This window comes from Besnoitia besnoiti (assembly GCF_002563875.1).
Source record: "Besnoitia besnoiti strain Bb-Ger1 chromosome Unknown contig00007, whole genome shotgun sequence".
Classification (NCBI taxonomy): Eukaryota; Apicomplexa; class Conoidasida; order Eucoccidiorida; family Sarcocystidae; genus Besnoitia; species Besnoitia besnoiti.
This window is the reverse complement of record NW_021703915.1, coordinates 2,608,627-2,628,993: the sequence shown is the minus strand read 5'-3', so window position 1 is coordinate 2,628,993 and position 20,367 is coordinate 2,608,627. Positions and strand designations below refer to the sequence as shown.

The window sequence follows — 20,367 nt, the reverse complement described above, 5'->3', positions numbered from 1 at the left end:
CTCTGCAGCCAACATCGGAGAGCGAGGCGGGCGCGTTGCTCTCTGGTTTTCAGCCATTATGGGCTAGTTCTTAGGTCTAGTTTATGTGCATGCTCCAGGCGCGTATTATGGATCTGTGGACATTTATTTTGATACGTGTCTCCCAGCTGCGCCCATGGTGTATGCTTGCATGTGAGCGACCCCCGGCTGCGACGCGTTCCTGTTCATCTGCGTGGACGAATACGTTGTCTTGATGAGCCGCGCCTCGAGTTTCTGTTCTTCCACAAGAAACTCCAGCACGCGACGCGGTATCAGCGCGGCTTTGCCAGACCTCGGGATTTTCGCAAAGAGGGTGCGAAGAGCGATCCGTGAGTGGCGGGGCTAGACACGTGTATCATCTTTTCTCTCGTTCATACCCTGCAGAACGCACCAAGCGTGTGCATGCCTGGGTCTACATATTTCCAGAGTTTTTCGTTTGCTCCCTCCGAGGAAGAAGCACCTTCACATGTGAGAAGCACTTGTTTGTGTTTGGGACCGAACCCCGCTTTTTGTCGGAAGATATGAAAATCGGAGGATCGACTGCTCACGCTGTTCGTCTGATTGTGTCTCCATGGCTCCAGCTCGGTGCTGCTAGCGTCCGCGAGCGCCGAGCTCTCCAGGAAACATTACTGCGGCGCCGACTGGTGTATTGGTGACGGCGTGAAGCAGTTCTCGGAGCAGTAGGTGTGCGATTGTCTGTGTGAGAAGGGGTCATCCGCGCACGATGCGGGGGTATCAGCGGGGCAAATGGTCTCCTCAGAACCCGCATGCTATTATCTTTTCGCTGACGAGCCCTGTCAAGACGCGTGGCTGATTCGCATGCCCTGTCAGAACAGGGATTTCACGCTCTATTCATACGTTGCTGACAAATTGCTCGACGCCGGTAGGGCGTCGCCGTAGTGGCACCTGAGCTCAGTCGTCGTCCACATGTAGTCTCACTTCGTTGTGGACGGAAACCAAATTATATTAGAGAATCAGACGCGCAGCCCCATGGAAAAACGAGCTTCTCAAGGGACTGCTCGGTGTGCACGGGTCACGCCCCTGTTTCTCACCTGTAGCGAGGCATCGGTAGTGTTCCGCGGCGTTACGCTGTGGGCCACGCTGCCACCCTGCCGGGGCGAGCCTACTCCAATCGCATACCCTCTCTTAAGCAATTGATGTAATTCCCCCAGCCTCGAGGCGTTTTCTTGTGAGTGGTGTCCGGTGCGCTTCGACACCTATAGCCGTGTTGTAGCGGGGCATGGCTTGCCTCCTCAAGCAGTGAGTCCTCTTGTTCCATCATACTGAGGAGACGAAGCTGTTCTTTGTCTACATTTAGTAACATGCCGGCAACGCCTCCATAGTGACAGTTCGTGGGCGACGCTAAAACGGTTGTTCTGTCTAGGGGGAGAAGGGTGATTGTGGAGTACATTGACGTGCAGCGGCTCTTCCCGTTGTCAGCTTCCACACCGGCAGATGACGTCTGAGACACTGTTGAGGTCGTCACCACACTCCGACATCTTCATGTGTTTGTTGGCACGTGATGTTGGAGTCCTAGGTCGATCGTGGCAGAGATTGAATTGTGCTGCACTTTTTGTGTACAAATTAAGGTGTGTTTCCACCCGATGAATTTTTTCTCTCTTAGCTTGCGCACGACATAGAGCCGGAAAAGATCAGTGAGAAGTATTTCCTGCAATACAACTTCCTGGTTGGCGCTCCCGCTGCTGCGAGGGGAAAAAGTGCTGCCGAGAGATACCAAGAGGGAAGCAAGAGGCACGCTACGCACCCCGAGGTTTCTGCTATGTCGTGGTGTGTTTACATCTCCTTCGGTGGAATAGACATAGATGGTTCTCGTGTATAGCCGCTCTTCCTGGCTGGGCGGCATTAACTCATCATCATGTCAAAGGCGGTCGCATTGCTGGCATGTCACCTTTTATCAGCTGGGGCGTCCGCTTCGTGTCTGTGCCCCCGGACTTCGCTTGCGCCGTTTCTGCGTGAGAGTGCAGTTAATATGGCATAAAAAGGTAAGCAATCGCCTTGAGGGACGACGCGTAACAGAGGTACGGACGGTGTCTGTGTTTCGTTTTACCCCGAATTGTATGGTTCAAAGTATCAAGGTGCAAAGTGAAACAGCGATAAAAACCCGTACCTGAATCCTACATATGGAGGAGAACAAGAATCAGATACGCAGGGAGTAAGGAATCCCTCAGCCGTGGAAAACATGATGGTTGCGAGCACTGTAAGTGCGCACAACGTAGTTGCCTGGTTCACGGAACGTGTTGGATTGAGGTGGAGCCCTCGTCGTCGTCGCCGTTCCTTCACCGCGTCAGCCCGCTCAGGCGCGCGGAGGACTGTCTTACGGCTCGTTCGGCGCAGTCCCCACAAGACACCGAATCTACTATAGAAACAGCGGATGTCTTCTGGGATTATATATGACTGACAATCGTCGGTGCAGAGGTGAATATGCTGTACAGATTCAATAAGTTGCTGAGCTTCGACTTGGCCGGAGTGAGTCGCGTGTTAGTGCTCATTGCAAGACACCGGTTAGGCGATGTCCGCAAAAAGCGGTCCGCTGCGGTCTCTTCGCACTACCCCTCATTCGCCTCCCAGCGACGAACTGTGGGTTTTTTTTGTGCCAGCACAAACTGACCGGCGAAGAATCGAAGGGCTCGAGGCTGAGCGACGCTGAGCGCCACGGAGCACTCAGGTATTTTTTGTGTTTTCCGCATAACAGCTGATCGAGTGTGGCAAGCGCCTGGGTTGCCGGTAATCAGTGTGACAGGTTCAGATTCTGGGCGTACATATGGCAGGCGGTCTTGAAAACGCGGGCGTGGTAACACTGCACATCCAAGACCAGGCGTCGGGAACAGACGCCGACTTGGTGTTGGCATTAGCCTGAAATCACCCGAGTACTGCGTAGAGGAATCTTCCATGGCATGAGCGGATTCGAGGCAGACGCACACTGCGAGATCCAGAGGCTTTGTCTACCGTGGCAGCGATCGACAGAATTCCTGAGACACTGCTCGGGGAGGGTCCCCGGCAGAGGCCCCTTGTGCTGCTTCGTGCTACAAAGAAGACTGGCGGGACTTCTCTTGCCCATATTCCTCATCTTTCGGTTCGCAGCGAGAAGAGGGAATATGGCAACGCTAGCTGAAATCCGGATCAGGAGGCTCCGCCTTCTAGCCTTGTTCGCCACACTGCTCGTGGCTTGTTGTGCCTCCTCGTCCAACGCCATATCCGGCAGCAGCCAGGTTGTCCTTGGCGTGGACGATCAAGTGAGTCAGGCGAGACGTAAGAATGCAAGGTTGAGGCGTAATGCAGTGGGCGCCGCACCATTGCTGCCTCCTCTGCCTGCACAATATGTATTAGCTGAAAAACTCTCACAGCATCGAGAGTCGCAGAATGGACGACCTCGACGGCATCATTCATGGGCGCCGCGGTCCGTGGTGGCAAGAGTTTTGGCATCACCGAAGAGGAGGCGAGCCGAGTCTTCTCACGCGCGTCTGCAGTGGGGAGAGGATAGTGAGAGTACGGCGTCCTCGACTCCTGGTGCTGCTGTCCATGCGCACGGTCCTGCGGCAGGAGCGGGGGTGGGTCCCGCGAGCCCAGCAGGAGAGGCGATTCCGAGTACAAGCTCTGCAGGACCTTCTTCTGGTTCAGGAGCTGGAGGTGTGTTTGCTGGAAAGCCAATCGAGCAGCGGGAACTGGTGGAGGGCCGGATGCTTCTGGCTAAGTATGCACGAGACATTAAAAGAGAGCTTCTGCAGCGTAGCGCACCAGACTTCTACAAACGGGCTATTGACTTGTTTTTGCCGCCCTCCTCGGTCATTGAGGTAGTGAAACCAGACGGCACTTCCGAGTGGTTGCGACGGGGTGATTTCCTGGGTTCAGGCGGCGTGGGAATTGTGTGTGAGGTACAACGTCTTCCGGACACCGCCAGCGCGCTGCCTCAGAAGCTGGCCGCGAAATTTTACTACTACCTTGGAGCTACTGGAACCACCCTGACACAGGCGGAAGCCGCCCTTCAAAAGTACCTCACCGCAGAAATGGAGGCGACAAACATGCTAGTAGAAAAGAAGCTCTCAGAGGACCTGCAGGGACTGGGAATTGGGGTCGCTTTCGGCGTCTACCACATGAAACGGGGGGATGGCTCCCCTCCTGTACGAAGGATTCGAGTTCTCAGTGATGGTCAGCTTACGACTGTATTCATCTCAACGCAAATCACGCTAATGCCAGTCTTCGGGCCTGATATGTTCGACATACGAATCACCGATGCCAAAGAAACTCTTCTCAGAGCTGTGTTCTATGATATCGTCATGGCAGTGGCGAATCTGAACACGCTGGGCTACGTCCATGGTGATCTAAAGCTCGAGAACTTGGTTGTCGATCTTGAAAGCGGGCAAGTAAAGCTCATCGATCTGACGTCTGTGACTCCTATGGGCTCATGCAGGCCGGACGCCGCGCACTGGTCAGCGATGCAAGCATCTCCTGAGAGACTCCGTGCTGCGTTTGCAGGACAAACGCACCACCCGAGCGAAGCCGACGATGCCTGGGCATTGGGAATAACACTGTTCCAGGTGCTTACGAAGTATGAGCATCCATATTCAACAGAAACATCACACATAGATGGATGGGCCCTGGTAAAATTGTTGATTGGCAGCATTAAGCCAGGCGGGTTTCAAGTTCCGGACATGGCGGTTCAGGGATTGAGCGCGTTAGAAACCCGGACGCAGTTATTGGAAATTGTCAAGCTATTGACGGAACCGAATAAAGAACAACGATGGACACCGCGGAAGTTGATGGAGCGCCACCCTTTTTTCCAGGTAGTAGACACTGGTGAAGCGTCTTCACTACAGCTTGGCGCGAGTAGTCTCGCGTGAAGGATCGATCGAGTTCGTAAGCAATCTCTTTATTCAACTCCCGGATGTGCTCGCTGGTACCTAGGTCGGATCCGCGTTATGGATGATGTGCATTAGAGGGGGCCCTACGGTGATGGGGTGTTGAGCTCCTTGTCTCACCGTTGTGAGTCTCCTCCCATTGGTCTACCTTACGGCACCGCGCAGAGGTGTCCTCTCGCGGGCAGGCAATTTTCCTGTGGAACCACAATGCGTGAGGAATCTTTGTCAGGAGACATATCAGGGATTGACTCTGAGTTTTGATCTATGGGGGTCCGCGTGGCAAGGCCGACGACGACGGGCCACGCCGCTCTCGCACCGCTCCTTTCCTCTAAAGCGCAGGGCGTCTGCTGATCTGCATTTATCAGCATTCTGAATGTAGGCGGGAATTTTCGCCACTTCGAAACACCTCGTGATTGCGCTGGGTTGTCGTGACTGCGTGGTAACGGGGTCTGTATAGGTCTCAAGAATCTCTATCCAGCAGTCCCTCGTTCGAGATTCCGAGAAAGTGGTTCGATGACAGACATTACTTCCGATTTGTTTCCAAACGTGCAAATGGTGATAAGAGAAGTAAAGGCGGTAAGAGTTGCGTGCCGATGATTTGTCTCCGTGCTGGTGAGCAGCTCATTTTCCCGAGCATTGAGCAGTGGATACAACATGAGCGAGGGAGTGCTCAGAGGCGCTGCCCCGAGGCATGTGCCATACGACCCGCAAAATTCAGCAGGAGTGACTAACCACCCCGGCACTCACCGAAATGAAAAGGCGGAAGCAGGGGCGTGATGAGTGGTTTTGTGTGAGGCAGCTTCGTATTCAGGGTAATTTCGATCCTGCTTGGTGGCAGACGGTGGGACAGGCATGCTTGTAATACACCGCGTGAGATCTCGAGAGCTGGAACGCTCGCAAGGAAGTAGCTCCATATGGAAACAACAAAGGAAATTTGGCGTGTTTCCCCCAGCACACGCCTTATAGAGAGGAGACACCTCACCACTCACGAAAGGAATACATCCATTTCCAAGGTTCACTTGAATATGGTCATCCATATCGGAAGGCGTGATTCCAAGCTAGCACCCGTGGGGCTCTCGCCTAAAATGTGTTTCGGCTTTATTGCTCTGCCAATTCGAACTGCTTTTCGAACATGTTTCGGCTTTATTGCTCTGGTGCGTGAATTGGGTCCGCAACCGAGAAAACAAAACCTCCTGTGTTCGTTACGCGCCCCCGCGACAACACGTTTCAAACCACAATTCACATCCGCGAGGCTTGAACTCCTGTCAAGTGTTATCGGACGAGCTAATAACACGGAAGTGGATCCTCCGCAAGAACTTGAGACCCGAGATCTGGTGCATCTAGCTTCGCTGTTCGTAACCATTTCATTTATTAGTACACGTTGTCCCCCATTGCTTTGCTGAGTGGCCCCTCCCACACCCCCTTCTGTTTGCTGGAAAACAGTCCGCAAAGAGCAGGAGCGCACCACATCCTTTGAGAGAGTTCAAGAAGCAGACTCCAGCGGACCTTTCGGGCCGTATGTGACCACGCCTCTCTTGTTCGCTGCCGAGACCTGAACGGTGGTACCGATACGAGTGGTACTGTCGCGCGCGTTTTGTCGACTGATCAAGGCGTTCTCAAACAGACCACTGTTGAGCACGTTATCTAGAACCTGCAAGAGGTACAGAAGCGAAGGCTCGCCGCGTATTGCTCACCGATACATCTTGGATTGCCGTAACGGTGCCGCGTTAGTTTCCACCTAGTTGATTCATCTAGAGATAGAGGTATCTACCGCTGCTAATGCTCCCTCAGCCAAAGGAAGGCGTTGACCAGGACGCTTTATTTTAGCACCAGGGCATTGCGCACAGTAGTGTTGGTAGTGGTCTTGGTTGGACAATGCATCCTCCACTAACTACTAGTTTGATGGTTTTAAATCCAGAGGCAGAGAAGAGTAAACATAGACTCAGACTGACATAGTGCTGTGGTGAGTGTGGAAATAACAGGGAGGGCGAAGTAGAGGAAGACAAAACTTAGCAGTGGCTCCCCAACCCCAAGTGCGTCTCAATTTTCCTCCCCAAGAGGGGTTGCCGCCCCCAACTGATTACAAAAGCGGTGTGTCTGCACGCTGGTAGCTAGTAGGCTACCACAGCCTCACCCAGTGCCACGGGGTGCCGTGGCTTCTGTGTCTCGTCTATCCAGTTCAATCCACCGATGTGAACGGGTTTTTCAGGTGACCTTAGTTTTTTGCAGCGTCCCTATGCCGTGCTGACTGGTCCTTTCGTTTTGTCTCATGCCGTTTGGGAGAATGATTTCCCATCACGTTGGCGGAAACCCTCGGGCGAACGCATGTATGATTTGTTCGTGAATGGCTCGCCAACGCAAGGGCCTCCACGCGGCAGAGGAGCTGCTTCATGACATCATTCAAGAAATGCAGGGTCTCCAGTGGCAGTAACGAAATTTCATGCGGTGATTAGAATCAACAGCACACGTATCCGCTGAAATGTGCAAAAAATGCAAGCGGGGCGCGAGCTTTCACCTCGCCGATTTTCCTTACTGCCGCCGCCACTCCGTCGGCGAGGAAGCGGATGATTGATACGACCAACAAGTTCCAACCTAGGAGAAGCGTTTGCAAGGCGCGTCTGTTTTCCAGTGGGGTGCACCAGACCAACATGCACTAGTATTCATCATCTGGAAGCCAACCAAAGGTCACGTCACGAAACACGCATTGGTCCCGCTTCACTTATTCCGAAACTTCTTTCAGGCAGGTTCTTTGTGTGCCCACCAGCTGGTCACGCCATGTGACGTCCAGGGAGCGTGTCTCAGGATGCCCATGCATGTTTTGGCGCTGTGCAACCATGCAAAGAGGGTGAGGTCCTAGGCAAGGGGAGTTTCCACGATGCCACGGCTACGCGCGTAGTTAACAGCGTAGCGCGCTTTCGTATCTTGCTGTGCGCAAGCACAATCGAACACGTTCCCCTTTCCCCCCGCTACCCATCCTCACCCGGTGCAATCTGTCTTATTATATATTATATTATTAATCTATACTTTATGTCTGTATCTAGACGCGCTCTATATGCAGACGAGTCTTGGAACGGAAAGGGGAGATCCTCTCCATGCCTCTGCACCCTATTGTGTGCGATAAGATGGATGGGAACACACGCGCGAGGAAACGGACAGTCGCCAAAAGGCGTCCCTGTCTCGTGATCTTCAGCATGTTGTTGATTGTCATCCATGTGCTGCCTTCGGCTTCCGCTAGTGACCGTCCTGCCGCATCATGGGGGCCGCGGCACCACGTTGTGCAGGCCATAACGTATGTACGATCGCGGAGATTCCAGGAGCGCGAGCCTCCTTATCCGCCTCCTCCCTTTTCTCTTGTGTCGACGCAACAGCATTCACGGAGGCTGAAAAGCAAGGGCGAACCCCCCGCGGGGGGCCGTGTCGAGTGTCCACAGCGCACAAAGATAGGACGGAAAAGGCGGGCCGTGTCGTGGTCACCTGGCACGTCGCTGGGCGTCTGGCCAACTGGAGCAAAGAGACGTGTGCTTCGTCCAGCAGCGCTGCCACTGGAAAAGGGAACCAAAGAAACAGGAACTGCAGCGTGCTCCACATCCGGGGGAGCTGAAGCACAAGCGGGTCCCAGCTGGGCTTGGCGTCCAGCTGGTGTGCCAATGAACGAGGCGTTTGCTGCTAGACCCCCAAAGCGATCAGAGCTTACTGCGGGTGCTATACAGTTGAGAGGCCTGGCCCAAACCCTCGATCAAGCCCGAACGGGGGGGTTAGCAGAACACGACGAGAGTCTCGGTAGAGCTGCGGCAGATGCGCTTCTACCACTAGGAACGGTGTTTGAAGTTGTGTTACCAGACAGATCTTCTTGCTTTGTCAGGAGGGGACGCTTTCTAGGATCTGGGGGCACTGCCTTTGTATGTGCTGTTGAATTCTTGACAGGAAGTGCGGGCCCCGTACATTCTGAAGTGGCGGCTAAGTTCCTGTACAAGCAGGTGTCTGGAGGAATAGATCTTTCGGCTGCGGAGCGCACGCTGGCAACGAACTTCTTCCAGGAATTGGACGCGCACAGAACTCTGACCGCGCTGAGGAGTGTGGAGGAATTGCATACTATGGGCCTGGGAGTTGCTCACGGAGCGTACCCGCTACGCCGGAGCCAGTCATCCCCAGATGTGCGGACGACGGAGGTGATGTTTCAAGGACAAACGGCCTTAGTGGTCATGCCATTGACAATGCTCGTCTTACCGCTTCTCGGGCCTGATTTGTTCGATTTGTATTTTGAGCAAGTTAGCCCAGCAGTGCTGAAGTCCCTTGTGTTCCAAACAGTACACACGGTAGCAAACCTTCATTCACTCGGCTATGGGCATGGGGATCTCAAGCCAGAAAACTTTGCGGTCGACATCAGATCTGGAGCGATCAAGCTCATTGATTTTTCTTCTCTTGCCCCGCTTAACGTTCGCCGCAAGATATCTGGACAGTGGACGCAGACGTTTGCGTCGCCAGAAAAGTTTCGCGCTCTGTGTGCTCGAGCTCCGTTCGCTATCGCTGACACCGATGATGCTTGGTCTCTTGGGGTCGCCCTATACCGGATCCTCTCACACCTACCCCATCCTTACGTTAGTGAGGTGGATCTTCCAGCGTTCGAGGCCCAAGGACTTCTAGGAGCAGAACACCGCCTCGATGAATTCATTATGCCGCAGCCTTGGAAAGAGAGATTGACTGCAATAGAAACCCGCCAGGAACTTCTACAGATCGTCAAACTCCTGGTCCATCCCGAGCCAACTAGGCGTTGGACGCCTCGCCGCCTTGTCCGGGAGCATCCATTTTTTCAGGAGCAAAAGGAAAACTAGTGAGACCTAGGGCATATGTCTCAGTTCAACCTCCCGCAAGGATCATGAGCATTTGCTGGCTGCGGAGAGTGTGTTAGACAGTATGCGCCTGCGCGACAAAATCTCTTCTGGAGTGTCCTGGGGAAACGGTGTTGGTTGCAGCGGCTGTCCTCGTAACCTCCATAGTCATTGCCGAAAGTTACATTATGCTATGCTTTTTGCACATACATGGATGGACACGCCAAGCGCTCCTCATTTCCATTCTCCAATCTCATCGCGAGATGTACCTTGTCCTCTGTTGGTGTGCGTTGCCGTGCGCGCTTGGCTTGTTTTGTTCGGTGATTTTCTGCTTTAGCTAGTTGTGGCACTCTCTCTTGTCTCAGCGTTCATGATGGGCTGCAACGCCTTTTTTTGTGAGTCCAGGTAACTTATTCTACTCGCCTTTCCCGATCCTCACGGGCGTGCTCGCATCACCAGGGCAGCCCGAATATCGACAGGCCTCTTGCGATAACAGTTGTTTAACTATCCGGGGCAGGTAGCCAGGCGGTGCCAGAGGGATGCGAACCTCGCACTGCTTGCCAACCGACAAACCTTGTATTGATGATGAAACATCTCCACGAAGGTGTCAACGAATTACTCAGCTGGGACACAAAGGGACGAACTAGCAAGATGTCGCTGCGCGTGCACGTAGTTGGAAGCGTGTTGCCTAGTCACTCAAACTATTCCTGTGGCGGTCCATTCGCCCTCCAGCTCGGAGTCGTCCGATTTGTTCTGTTCAGCATGACCCATCGCGGCCAGTGGAGCTGAACTGGTCACTGTGTTCTTCCTGACGGCTGCGCAAAAAACTGCAGTCCGGGAAACCCACCTCCGGCTATCGGACTACTGGTTTAGATCTTGAAGGTCTTTGTTTACCGGATCCAAGTGTGGCGCTAGTGGAGCTCCGCAGACGTTGAAATTCCCAAGGAGGATGCCTGCCGGACATGTGGCGAAGCCAGAGGGGGATGGTGGTCGCCCGTTCGGAGTGGGTCGTACATGAGACTCCACATTAACTATCTTTTCAAGGATACCCGACAAACTTGTTCACCTGGTGCTGGCAATCGCCGTTATTACGAGCCGTAGGTCTCGCAGTATATGTGCCTAGATCGCGTAAGGTCTCAACCGCTTCGGCTCTTCTCTCTTTTTTCGGGCGGGGAAGGGGGTGACGATAGTGCCTTTATCATTTGAGTAGATTCATCGCGCTAATGTAACATGTGATTCAGGTAGTCAGGCACAATCATTGTCCTAGCAGCAGATGTTTATTGCCGGTTGTCGGATGCGGTCTGCAGGGACAAGCAGAGGGCACGCAACCGGTGCTGTTGGGTGTCTCATAGCCCTGTCTCCAAATGTGTCTACAATATATAGCAAGACGCTCTTGTTAGAGGGTAGTTTAGAGCCTTATTTGCTCTAGCCGCCCGCCGCATCTGTCTCGCGTCACCTTTAAAACATCGTACCGCCGGTGTCCGTAGAGCAACGTAACCTTGCGGAGACAAGCGAGCAAGACTGGCTCCCGCTTGCGTATAGTCAGGAGGTGACGCATAACTAAGGTGTAACAACAGTCTTCCATCAGCCATCAGAAAACAACGCAGAAGCTACAGTATCAGGGAATGCGAGGTGCGACTGCTGCTGGCGCTGCTGGCGGACACGAACTCTGAGCGAAATTTTAGGCGAGATAAACTTTCCGCATAGCCGCGATCGACTGGTTGCTGTACATGTTCGCTGACTTCTTTCAGGTTGTTTCTTAGCTACCATCGCTCATTGATATCCTCGCCGTCTGCGCGAGCTTTCAAGTCAACCAAGTCGTAGCTTACGCCTGTGTACACAGACGGAGGTTTTCATCCCTTCCTTCCCGACCTTGTCGTCTTTACGCGCACATGCTGCTTATGAGCAACCCGCTTCAAGCCACGTCAGGACAAGCCCGTCTTGATTAGCTCCGAACGCAGACCAAAAGAGTCCACTTCTAAGAATCAGAATGTCTTAAAGTCACCACTTCTGGTTTTTGATGGAGCCCTTGTGGGCATCGGACAGTGTCTTCTGGCGCCTTGCTGCTTACCCTTCAGCGCCGCAAGCCTGCAACCTCCGGTGCCTTGTGTCCCGTCAACGCGATCAGTATCTGCGCCCATCACCTCTGCTGCTCGCACGCTTTACCGCTGCGAAGTTGTTTTTGCATATTGCCCCTACGGAGACGTAAGAAAACCGTTTGGCATGTTGACCGTCGTCGTTTTGTTTTTCCGGGCTCTTCCGAGCTATCTTCGTCCTCACGCGTGACGTCTGGCTTGAAGAGACGTTGTCTTGCGACCCTGCGCAAATCGAAGATTTGGAGAAGGCTGCCTACGGGGGAGCGGCCTGGGCTCGGTGTTCTGTCTCGTCGGTCGCAAGTAGACAGCCCTTTCCTTCCTTCATTTTTTCGTAATCGGGACCGAGTGACAGGCCGAACAAACCTGCGCCGTGAAAGTCAAACCCCGGCCGCGACAGGTGTACTTTTCCAGTGGCCTCCGGCCGGTGTCTCACGCAGGCTCTACTCTCTTTCTTGGTAGTAGGCGCTCCTCAAACGCGAAAACTGGACGATCTCCAAAACAGCAGGATGGGACCTCCCAGACTCCCGGCCTCTGACGGCCGGCGTAAACTTTCTTCTTGGCGAACCCAAGAGCCGGGTGCGGCCGTGTCTTCTTCACCTGACACTTCATCGTCCGCTTCTGCAGGTGCTTGTGCAGCGCGCGTTTCACCTTTTTCACCTCTAAAGGCCCGTGCCTCCTCCGCACTCTCCGATGCCGCTTCCACTTCCTTCTCAGTGTCGTGGCAATCGCAGGAAAATGTGCGGAAGCTTTCTTGGTCCTCTAGTGTGCCGGCTACAGCGCCAGATCGCCTGCGAATGTCGTGTGCTGCTTCTCGCATGTCTTTCCAAGTGTGCGTGTCGACCTTTCTTGCACTCCTTGGAGCATTCTTCCTTTCCACTCCGGAACGCACTTGGGCTTTCTCTCCAGCCCCACCTCTCACGTTTGCGACTGGCCCCCCAGTTCGGCGGCTACAAGTGGCAGGGGATCTGCCGCAGGCACTCGAAGAGCTTCTGAATGTGGGAGGCGGCACGAGTCTGTTCATCGGCATCTTCCTCACTCTCATCGGCAGCGTTATGATGTCCGGAGGCAGCACAATGATGAAAGTGGGGCTCCACCTCGAGGCAGAAAAGAGCAAACCGTCGTCGTCGCTCATGTGTGAGCCCATGTGGCTCGGCGGCTTGGCGGGTGAGAATTCACGCACACAAGCACAAGCAAAGCGTCTGAGCGCATTATGCGCAAAGTAGAAGACTGCTTTGCTCAAGACGGGCGCCAGGCACAGATGCAGGAAGCCTGTAGGAATTTGTTGTTCATTCCTGCTCGGAATTCCCTGTAGGGTCTCGTTCCTCTCTTGCCTGCTTTCTTGTTCAGCGTACACTTTTGGGGCGCTGCTACACATCGTGGCCCTGGCCTTCGCGCCGGCAAGTGTTTTGGCGCCCATGAACTCCATCGGCCTCATCGCCAACGCCGTCACCGCAGCCGTGAGTTATTCGCTCGGGCCTCTTACTGGCTCTTTCCACGCCTCTGTGTAAACGAACTGACACTGTTTCTAGGTGTGCTCTCCCAGCATCACTGACAGGAGCGGTACCTGCTTTCTGTGGACCTCCTCCACGTCGGCGTCGTCTTTTCCTTTTTCTGCTGGTGTCCTGCAGACTGTTTTGAAGGAGCCGTTTGGCTTTCAGGAGTTTCTTTTCACCGGGGGCACGGCTCTGGGGGTGACTCTTTGCGCCTGCGCCACGCTGCTGCCCCACGACCAGTTTGTAAATATGGGAGGCGACGCGAGCTCGGCGTCGGAGGAAGACATCGGTCTGTACAGCTGGCGCGACCCGTGGTATCTGGCGTATCTCGCGTGCTGCGTCGTGCCTGGCTTCGGCACGCTCATCTATGTCAACTCTGAGGAGAGCGCCGCGCTGGAGGAACAAGAGAGGTATATGATGAACGCTTCTCCGCGCGCGAGTCTGAAGAGGCTCGAAATGGCCCGGCGAGGCGCTTCGCAACCGTCAAACTCCGCGTCAGGCGGTGGCGTGGAGGGCAACGTCGGAAACCTCGGCGGCCCTCCAAACGGAGCAGAAGCGTCGAGCTCAGGCTCGAAGGCAAAGGTTCTCAGGTGCGTCCGCCATCCTCGAGAGGACCTGTCGCAACGCGCTGTGGAAGACGCCGAAACGAGCGCAGCAGCAGGGGAGGAAACGATGCTTCGTGTCCTTGTTCGCGACCCGCGGAATCTCTGACTGGCCGGCGCGACAGAGCTGACTTGCTAGCAGCGTGGGAGGGGGGGGAGGAGGGAGGGGGAGGGAAAGTGAGGCGTTCGTATGAGGTGTCTGCTGTGAGTGTGGCATTTACTGTTTTGTGCGCCGTATGAGCAGCCGCGTGCTGGGTGCTTCTCCCGTCTGCCGCAAACTCGCGTCAGCGTGCCTCAGCGCGGGCAGTGCGATGCGTAGGGAAGATAGCGGGTGGCGATGAGGAGCTGAGGTGCTTTGGCGCGCGCCTCGTGGATCGCTCATCTCCGTCGACGTGTATAGCTGCAGGCACCGTAGATGCTCTCGACTCGGCTATGCACTGCTGTTTCAAAGAGGGAGCTCCATTGATGCGAGCGGTCACCCAGCATGAGTGTTCCTCTACGCTTGCTCTCTTCCTTCTCCGGTCTCGGGTGCGTGCTCAGAGACATCCACGAAGGCGGAGAAGACGCTCATCGCGCTCTGCTTGACAGCGATGCAGATTCACAACAAGGCCAGGGGAAGAAAACCGTCCTATACTCGAGATGCATCGGTGCGGCCTGAATCCATCCGTAATATGGGCCTTAATAGGCTGATGTATTACGTACCTGCCCGTAGAGGCATTGCTCCACTTACCTCCAAGTTGTGCAGGGCCGGTGCCTCATTTCTGTTTTTGAAGAAAAAAGTCGCCGTGGGCTGCATTAAGGGGATATCGCGTAGCGTGTCTGAAGAGGCACACGAGTCTGCCGGGAGAGACGACTAGTGTTAACTGTTTTGCGGAAGCGGTACTCCTATTATGATCAGATCTACTCGCAAGACTAGAGAAGGGCAAAGGAAACGTACATAGTTGTGAAGAAGACAGCTACATGAAGTTTTCCCCCTTGCAGGGACGTGTCCCAGCGAGATGCCGCAAATCAGACCACAACATGCGTCGTGCGTATTCTTATTCAGGCCTTTGCTACGGGTTTCTCGCCGGTCTGACTGGAGCCCAATGCGTTCTGGAGCTGAAAGAGCTCGCAGCTTGCGCTCACGTAAACTGTCCGATACGAACGAAGCGGGGAATCCGTTCGCATTGGCCTCTGCAATCGAGGTGTACCGCTCTGCGTGTGGTCTTTCTGCAGCCGTGCATGTATATACAAATAATATATATGTCTAGGCTCGTGTCGGAGTGTGTATGTTTGGGGAGCTACCCCGAGAGTTCGCGTCGACATCTTGTCTTTTTTCGTTTGCGGTTTTGCATGCTACGATGAAAAATGCCTTTTGCTGGCGCGTTTATCCCTTGCGTGCAGCGAGGCATGGATGACCCTGCGATCTGGCACCACCCTCAGCCGTACCTCGTCATGGTCTTCCTCGTTGCTTCCGTTTGGACTCAGGTACGCATTTGTGAATTCCTGTTCATGTATCGACGACGGGGATAGTTGCATGCAGATCTCCGTTCGTGTGGGTCGCCGTATTAAGCGTCATTGCGGGGTATCAACGCCCGGATAAGGGTCACACGGTCTCGGATGCCTCAGGCAGCAGTCGGTGTCTGCTCCTCTTTCCTCTCTCGTCCCCACATGCTAGATGACGTCTGGGCGCTCGTGCAGCTTCGGGGCTGACGCTCCTATCCATTGTTACTTATATATAGGTATAGTGAGTCAGGTTTCTCCTCTGGCTCTTGGTGGCGGCAAGTCAAGGCTTGACCGGTATGGCTCCTGGATTCTTGTGGTGCTTCATTAGATTCACTTCCTCAATCTCGGCCTGGCGCGCGGCGACGCAACTCTTGTCGTCCCCACGTACTATGTCAGTTGGACGTTTTTTGGCACACTGGGAGGTAAGACGCTTTGCGCAAAGAAATCTGTCGGGTGCTTTTCTTTCCCCGTTCCTCGGCCTTTGCTACCCCGTCTGAGGAATACCAAACAGTTGCAGACGTGCGAGCCTTGCACACGCGTAGGTGTGCCTGCGCGCGTATGCGTCTTGATGTGTCTGCTTGCGCGGTCTGTGTGCCTCCTCGCAGGTTTTGCGAAGTTTCACGAGATTCAGGGCTTCAGTGTAGGAGCCATTGTCCTCTTCACCCTCGGTTTCGGACTGACCATCCTCTGCATTGCCATTCTGGCTGTGCAGGAAATGACGATCTTGTACGCGCACTTGGGACTGGGTAGAGAAAGGGCGGGCAAAGTGCGGCGACGAGGATGTCGAGAATTTCTCTTTGCAAGCGCGATCGTGCGAGTTGGATATCTGTCGTGGCTTCGAATTGCAGAGCTCGGAGGGGCACGCTGAAAGATGTTTGTCGTGCTTTCACAGCTGCTTCCCAGTTCCGGTAGCTAAGGCCTGAAGCCCTGTGTGTGGGAGAAGCGTCTGTGTCTCGGGTCTGCTGAGAAGCTTTTTGTCAACTCCGCATTCCCGGGCTTTCCGAGATCCCCACATCTCTTATGCAAGCGCGCGCCCTCGAATACCACATGCAACACCCCTGTCCTGTGCGGTCTGCGTGGACCTTTTCTGGTGAGTGCCCGCCTTGACGGGCAGCCAAAGCTCTCCATGTTTCGTCCATGTGGTCTGTATGACCCGTGCTCTTGGCAGGCGTCGCTACGTCGATGAGCGCGTGCCTGACTTGGCGGAAGCAGACCTCGACTTGGTAAGTGGCTTCTTTCTTGGTTTGCAAGGCATTTTCTGGTTCTCTGCATGCCAGTTTGTCGGTGTCGCTGTTGAGGCAAAAGACGCAAGAGGCCAGCTCGGCCTTTTTCCGGGGTTTAGGGTTCAGGGCTAGCAAAAGACGGCGGTCTCCTCCCCACAGCTTGCCCGTCCAGGGTCAAGCCCGGCAGGAACGGGTGCAGCGTCCCGTCGTGACGCGCGCATGCAGGCCGTTGTGGCCTGCGACTCAGCGAATGCACGTAGCGATAGATGGCTTGGCTGTGTTGCGCGTGTTCACCCCGTCGCGGGCCGCGCGAGAGCTGCGTTGTTGCCCGGATTCTCGGCGATCGACTGCCTGCGTGCCTTTGGCCAGCCCACGCAAGAGCTCCAGGAGCAGCAGCTGGCGAAGCAAGTGACTCTGGCGATGGGCCTCTTTCCGTTCTCGATGCTTGGTCGAACTGTGGGCCGCAAACGCTTCCGTCCGCTTTACCAACGATTCCGCCGGACGCGCTCGACTGCCTCTGACACGGCGCTCAACGACTCTTACGGAGAACTGACGCTCAGCTCGTCTGGGCTCATTGGAGCGTACACGCTGCCGCACAACCTCCACTTCAACCGCACTGGATCTGAGGTAAGAGGGTGAGCATGCGCATGCGCCGCTCGATCAGACCACAAGAGTTCACTAACGGTACTAGAAAATAGGAGATCGCAAAGCAGGCATTAAGAACGTAAAGATCATAGCTAGGCCATGTATCGTTATCACATTATAAGTAGCTATCGTCTCTGTACAAATGATCCGCGATCCAGAACTGTATAACTCAAATCGAATAAACCATGCAGACAAACGCTCGGACAGAGGCGGAGCACAGGCAGTCTCACTTGGTGCTGCGCATATTCGCTGCATATGCGCAAGCAGCGGTCGGCGGTGTGGGATAAAACTCAGTGTACGCGCCGCGTGTTTCATAGTGTTTTTCTGTTCTAGATTCGCTGTTCTGCAAAAGTCCACGCGAATCGACCCTTCCGCGCGACCCCGTGGGTTCTCTTCGTACAGGGCCCCGCCTGGGACACCCGCCTTCGCCGAGAGACTGGCGCGGACGTCCCGCGCGCGGACTCGCTGGGGCCCTCGCCCTTCTCGCGGCACTTGGCGGCCGCGGCTGCAGGGCGCCAGGGCGCCGACCGCGCGTCGGGTGCCAGCGAGGCCAGTCCCCACGAGGGCGACCGCCTCCGCGTGCACCGCCCCTGGATGCAGGACGCTCAGCCCCCTAGAGGAGTCTTGGGCTCCAGGGGTTCACTGCAGGTGCCGGGCCCTGCGAGAGGAGGACCCAGCGAGGTGGAGCTCGCCTCTGCAGGTAAGACCCTTAGGCGTGTATCAAGCATGTCTGGGAGAGCAAGGCAGCGCTGCAGCTCGAAAACGCGTGTGCGCCACATAGCGGTAACGCGGGTTGCACCGCCGACTGTCGGGGTCTGGGGCGGTCGATACTCTCAGTGCAAAACATTCAACGTTTTCGATGCAGTTCGATCGTATTTTCTCGCCTCCTCCGCTATCTGTTGTTCTTTTATATCTGCGCAGATGTATCGCGCTCCGCTACGCGGCGCGCGTGGGAGATGGCACAGAGTCCCCAGTCTCAATCGACAACGGACATGCGACTGTCTGGTTATAGTACTGGCGGTGTACGTGTAAGACGTTCGCAGAAGTCGCGATTAATTTATGATCGATTCGCAGGCGCTTTCGCCGTTTTAGGAAACACGCTTGTGAGAGTATTGATTAATGCAATAGGAAAATGGGTTCGTGGTGTGTCTAGGATCATATGCGTAGGACTGTTCTAGTCTGGCTGTTAGTTCAGTCGTAATGAGTCCCGTAGCGGTGATCGGAGGTCAAGGGTCCTGAGCCGCACGCGGATTTTTATCCGTTTTCTACTGCTGTGGTGAACGTCGCGTGGTTAATAGGTCAACTTCATGCACGACTATCGCTACCGAGGATGCTCCATCTTCTCGCCCTTGCCGGCGTTTGTGTTAGTGCTAAAACTGTAGACTACTGTCTCTAGTTTCCTTAGATGTCTCTTCTTTCTGTTTCACCGTTTACGTCTCTCGCTCTCCACTGTCCGTCGGAGGGTATGTTGCTCTTTCCGCAGCGTCCTCTTCTCTTGTCGTCGGTACTGTGTCGCTGGCGCATTAAAAAACAAGGCCGGTCTTTCTTCTCGGTGCTCAGGTCTTCGTCCTGTCCGACATTTGGCTGTTTGTCCACATTGTCCGTTGTTCTGGACTGCGCATGCATTGTGGATTTCCTTGCTGTTGTCTTCAGATGCATGGCTCGCTCGCATCGGTGTCTGCCGGGGGCAGTCAGCCAGGTGCAGTAGCATGAGGAAGGAGGTCGCGCGCTGCTCGCACATCGCTGTTTTTCTCTGCATGTGAGAGCCGGAGGTGCTTTTTCAGCGATTTTTCGATATTCATGGTGGCACCCGTGCTGCAAGGATTTGTTTTCTTGATACATACGAAGGGAGAGAGCGTGTGGCTGGTTTTCCCCGCTCGGAAGAGCGGCCGGCAGGCTGAGGAGTGAGGACAAGTTGCGCGTGTTGCTCGGTGGCCCGTTGTCTTTTCTTGGCCGTCCTTCCATTTGTCCTGGCGTGTGGCCAGAGGCCTGCGTTCGGAAGTTTTCCTCGAAGTTGCTGAAATTACTGAAGAGTGGCGTTGCTCAAAGTCGAACCTCTCATGGTCGGAGGGAGGTTCCGTTGTTTCCGATGGAGGCACAGTGTGTACACATCTATGTAGAGTGCAAGCGCGCACACGCAGAGGCATGAACTATGCATCTGCGTCTCGAGCGTGTTGGCTCTCTCTGCTATGCTGGCCGTGCCGCTGCATAACAGACTTTCAAAAGATATTGCAGTTCTCTTGTTCATTTTCCGAGCCGCGACGAACATCCACTTTGGATAGCATCGGCCCAATCCGGTTCAGACACGGCGGCCGGCCAACGAAGGAGACTCTTTTTACGCCGCACTCATTGCTCGAGGGGTCGGAAAGTCTGTCTTTACGCTCGAAGGCACGATGCGGTGCGCAGTACTCGCCCCTCTACGGTTCCGGTGACCGCATGTGTGTGACAGACTGACGTGGTGGCGTACACGCATTCACGTAAATGAGTATGCGCACGCATGAGAAATGTCAGCTTCCGCCGCTGCATGGCGACGCCTGTTTCCGCTAACAGAACTGTAGAGACGGGCGCATCACAGCTTCCCAGATATGGCGTTCGCTTCCTCCACTGCCATGGTCTAACTTGTTTCGTCGGTCTTGCCCGAAGCATCACAGCGAGATGCTGCGGTCCGTCCGCGGTCAGGCTACATTCCAGAAACAGCCGTCGTTTTCGTCTTGCAGACAGGAGTTCTCGCAGGGTGGAGTGAAAGTCTCGATCATGCGCGCGTCGAACTTAGTTGCGAATGAACCCCGTAGTCGGCTAACTGTGTGCATCACAACTACAGAACAATATTCCGCAGTATACGTATGCACATACAAATGTGCATGTCTTCATCGGGTAGTTGCCGGTCCGGCGATTGACATCGTGAGCACTGTGTTGAACATTCAACATGGGATTCTGAGGGTTTTGGGGGCAAGGCGACTGCGTACGTATATATGTTTCGGTGCCCCCTCGGGAATACTGCGTTATGCTCGATTTTAATGATGTGATAAGGCATACACTGGCAATGACGCCGTATTTGCGGAGCAGGGGCGCACGGACAAAAAGAGACCGTCGCTGGGC

At 54.8% G+C, this 20,367-nt stretch overlaps 3 protein-coding genes across 3 annotated transcripts; all 3 read left to right on the top strand.

Annotated features, from left to right (window-relative positions):
• Positions 1-2,218: 2,218 nt before the first annotated feature.
• On the top strand, positions 2,219-5,672 carry BESB_073790 (uncharacterized protein; the record flags this gene model as incomplete). Its single annotated transcript, XM_029365752.1, has 5 exons — positions 2,219-2,236; positions 2,637-2,704; positions 3,164-3,288; positions 3,580-4,585; positions 5,516-5,672. The coding sequence occupies 5 exons, from the start codon at positions 2,219-2,221 to the stop codon at positions 5,670-5,672; spliced, it is 1,374 nt and encodes a 457-aa protein (XP_029218236.1).
• A 2,870-nt stretch (positions 5,673-8,542) lies between these two features.
• Positions 8,543-9,727, top strand: BESB_073780 (calcium-dependent protein kinase; the record flags this gene model as incomplete). Its single annotated transcript, XM_029365751.1, has 1 exon — positions 8,543-9,727. The coding sequence occupies one exon, from the start codon at positions 8,543-8,545 to the stop codon at positions 9,725-9,727; it is 1,185 nt and encodes a 394-aa protein (XP_029218235.1).
• Positions 9,728-12,326: 2,599 nt separating this feature from the next.
• Positions 12,327-18,507, top strand: BESB_073770 (DUF803 domain-containing protein; the record flags this gene model as incomplete). Its single annotated transcript, XM_029365750.1, has 12 exons — positions 12,327-12,984; positions 13,168-13,277; positions 13,449-13,903; positions 14,456-14,562; positions 14,961-15,040; positions 15,299-15,382; positions 15,729-15,822; positions 16,006-16,126; positions 16,569-16,623; positions 16,993-17,250; positions 17,671-17,968; positions 18,464-18,507. The coding sequence occupies 12 exons, from the start codon at positions 12,327-12,329 to the stop codon at positions 18,505-18,507; spliced, it is 2,364 nt and encodes a 787-aa protein (XP_029218234.1).
• Positions 18,508-20,367: the final 1,860 nt, after the last annotated feature.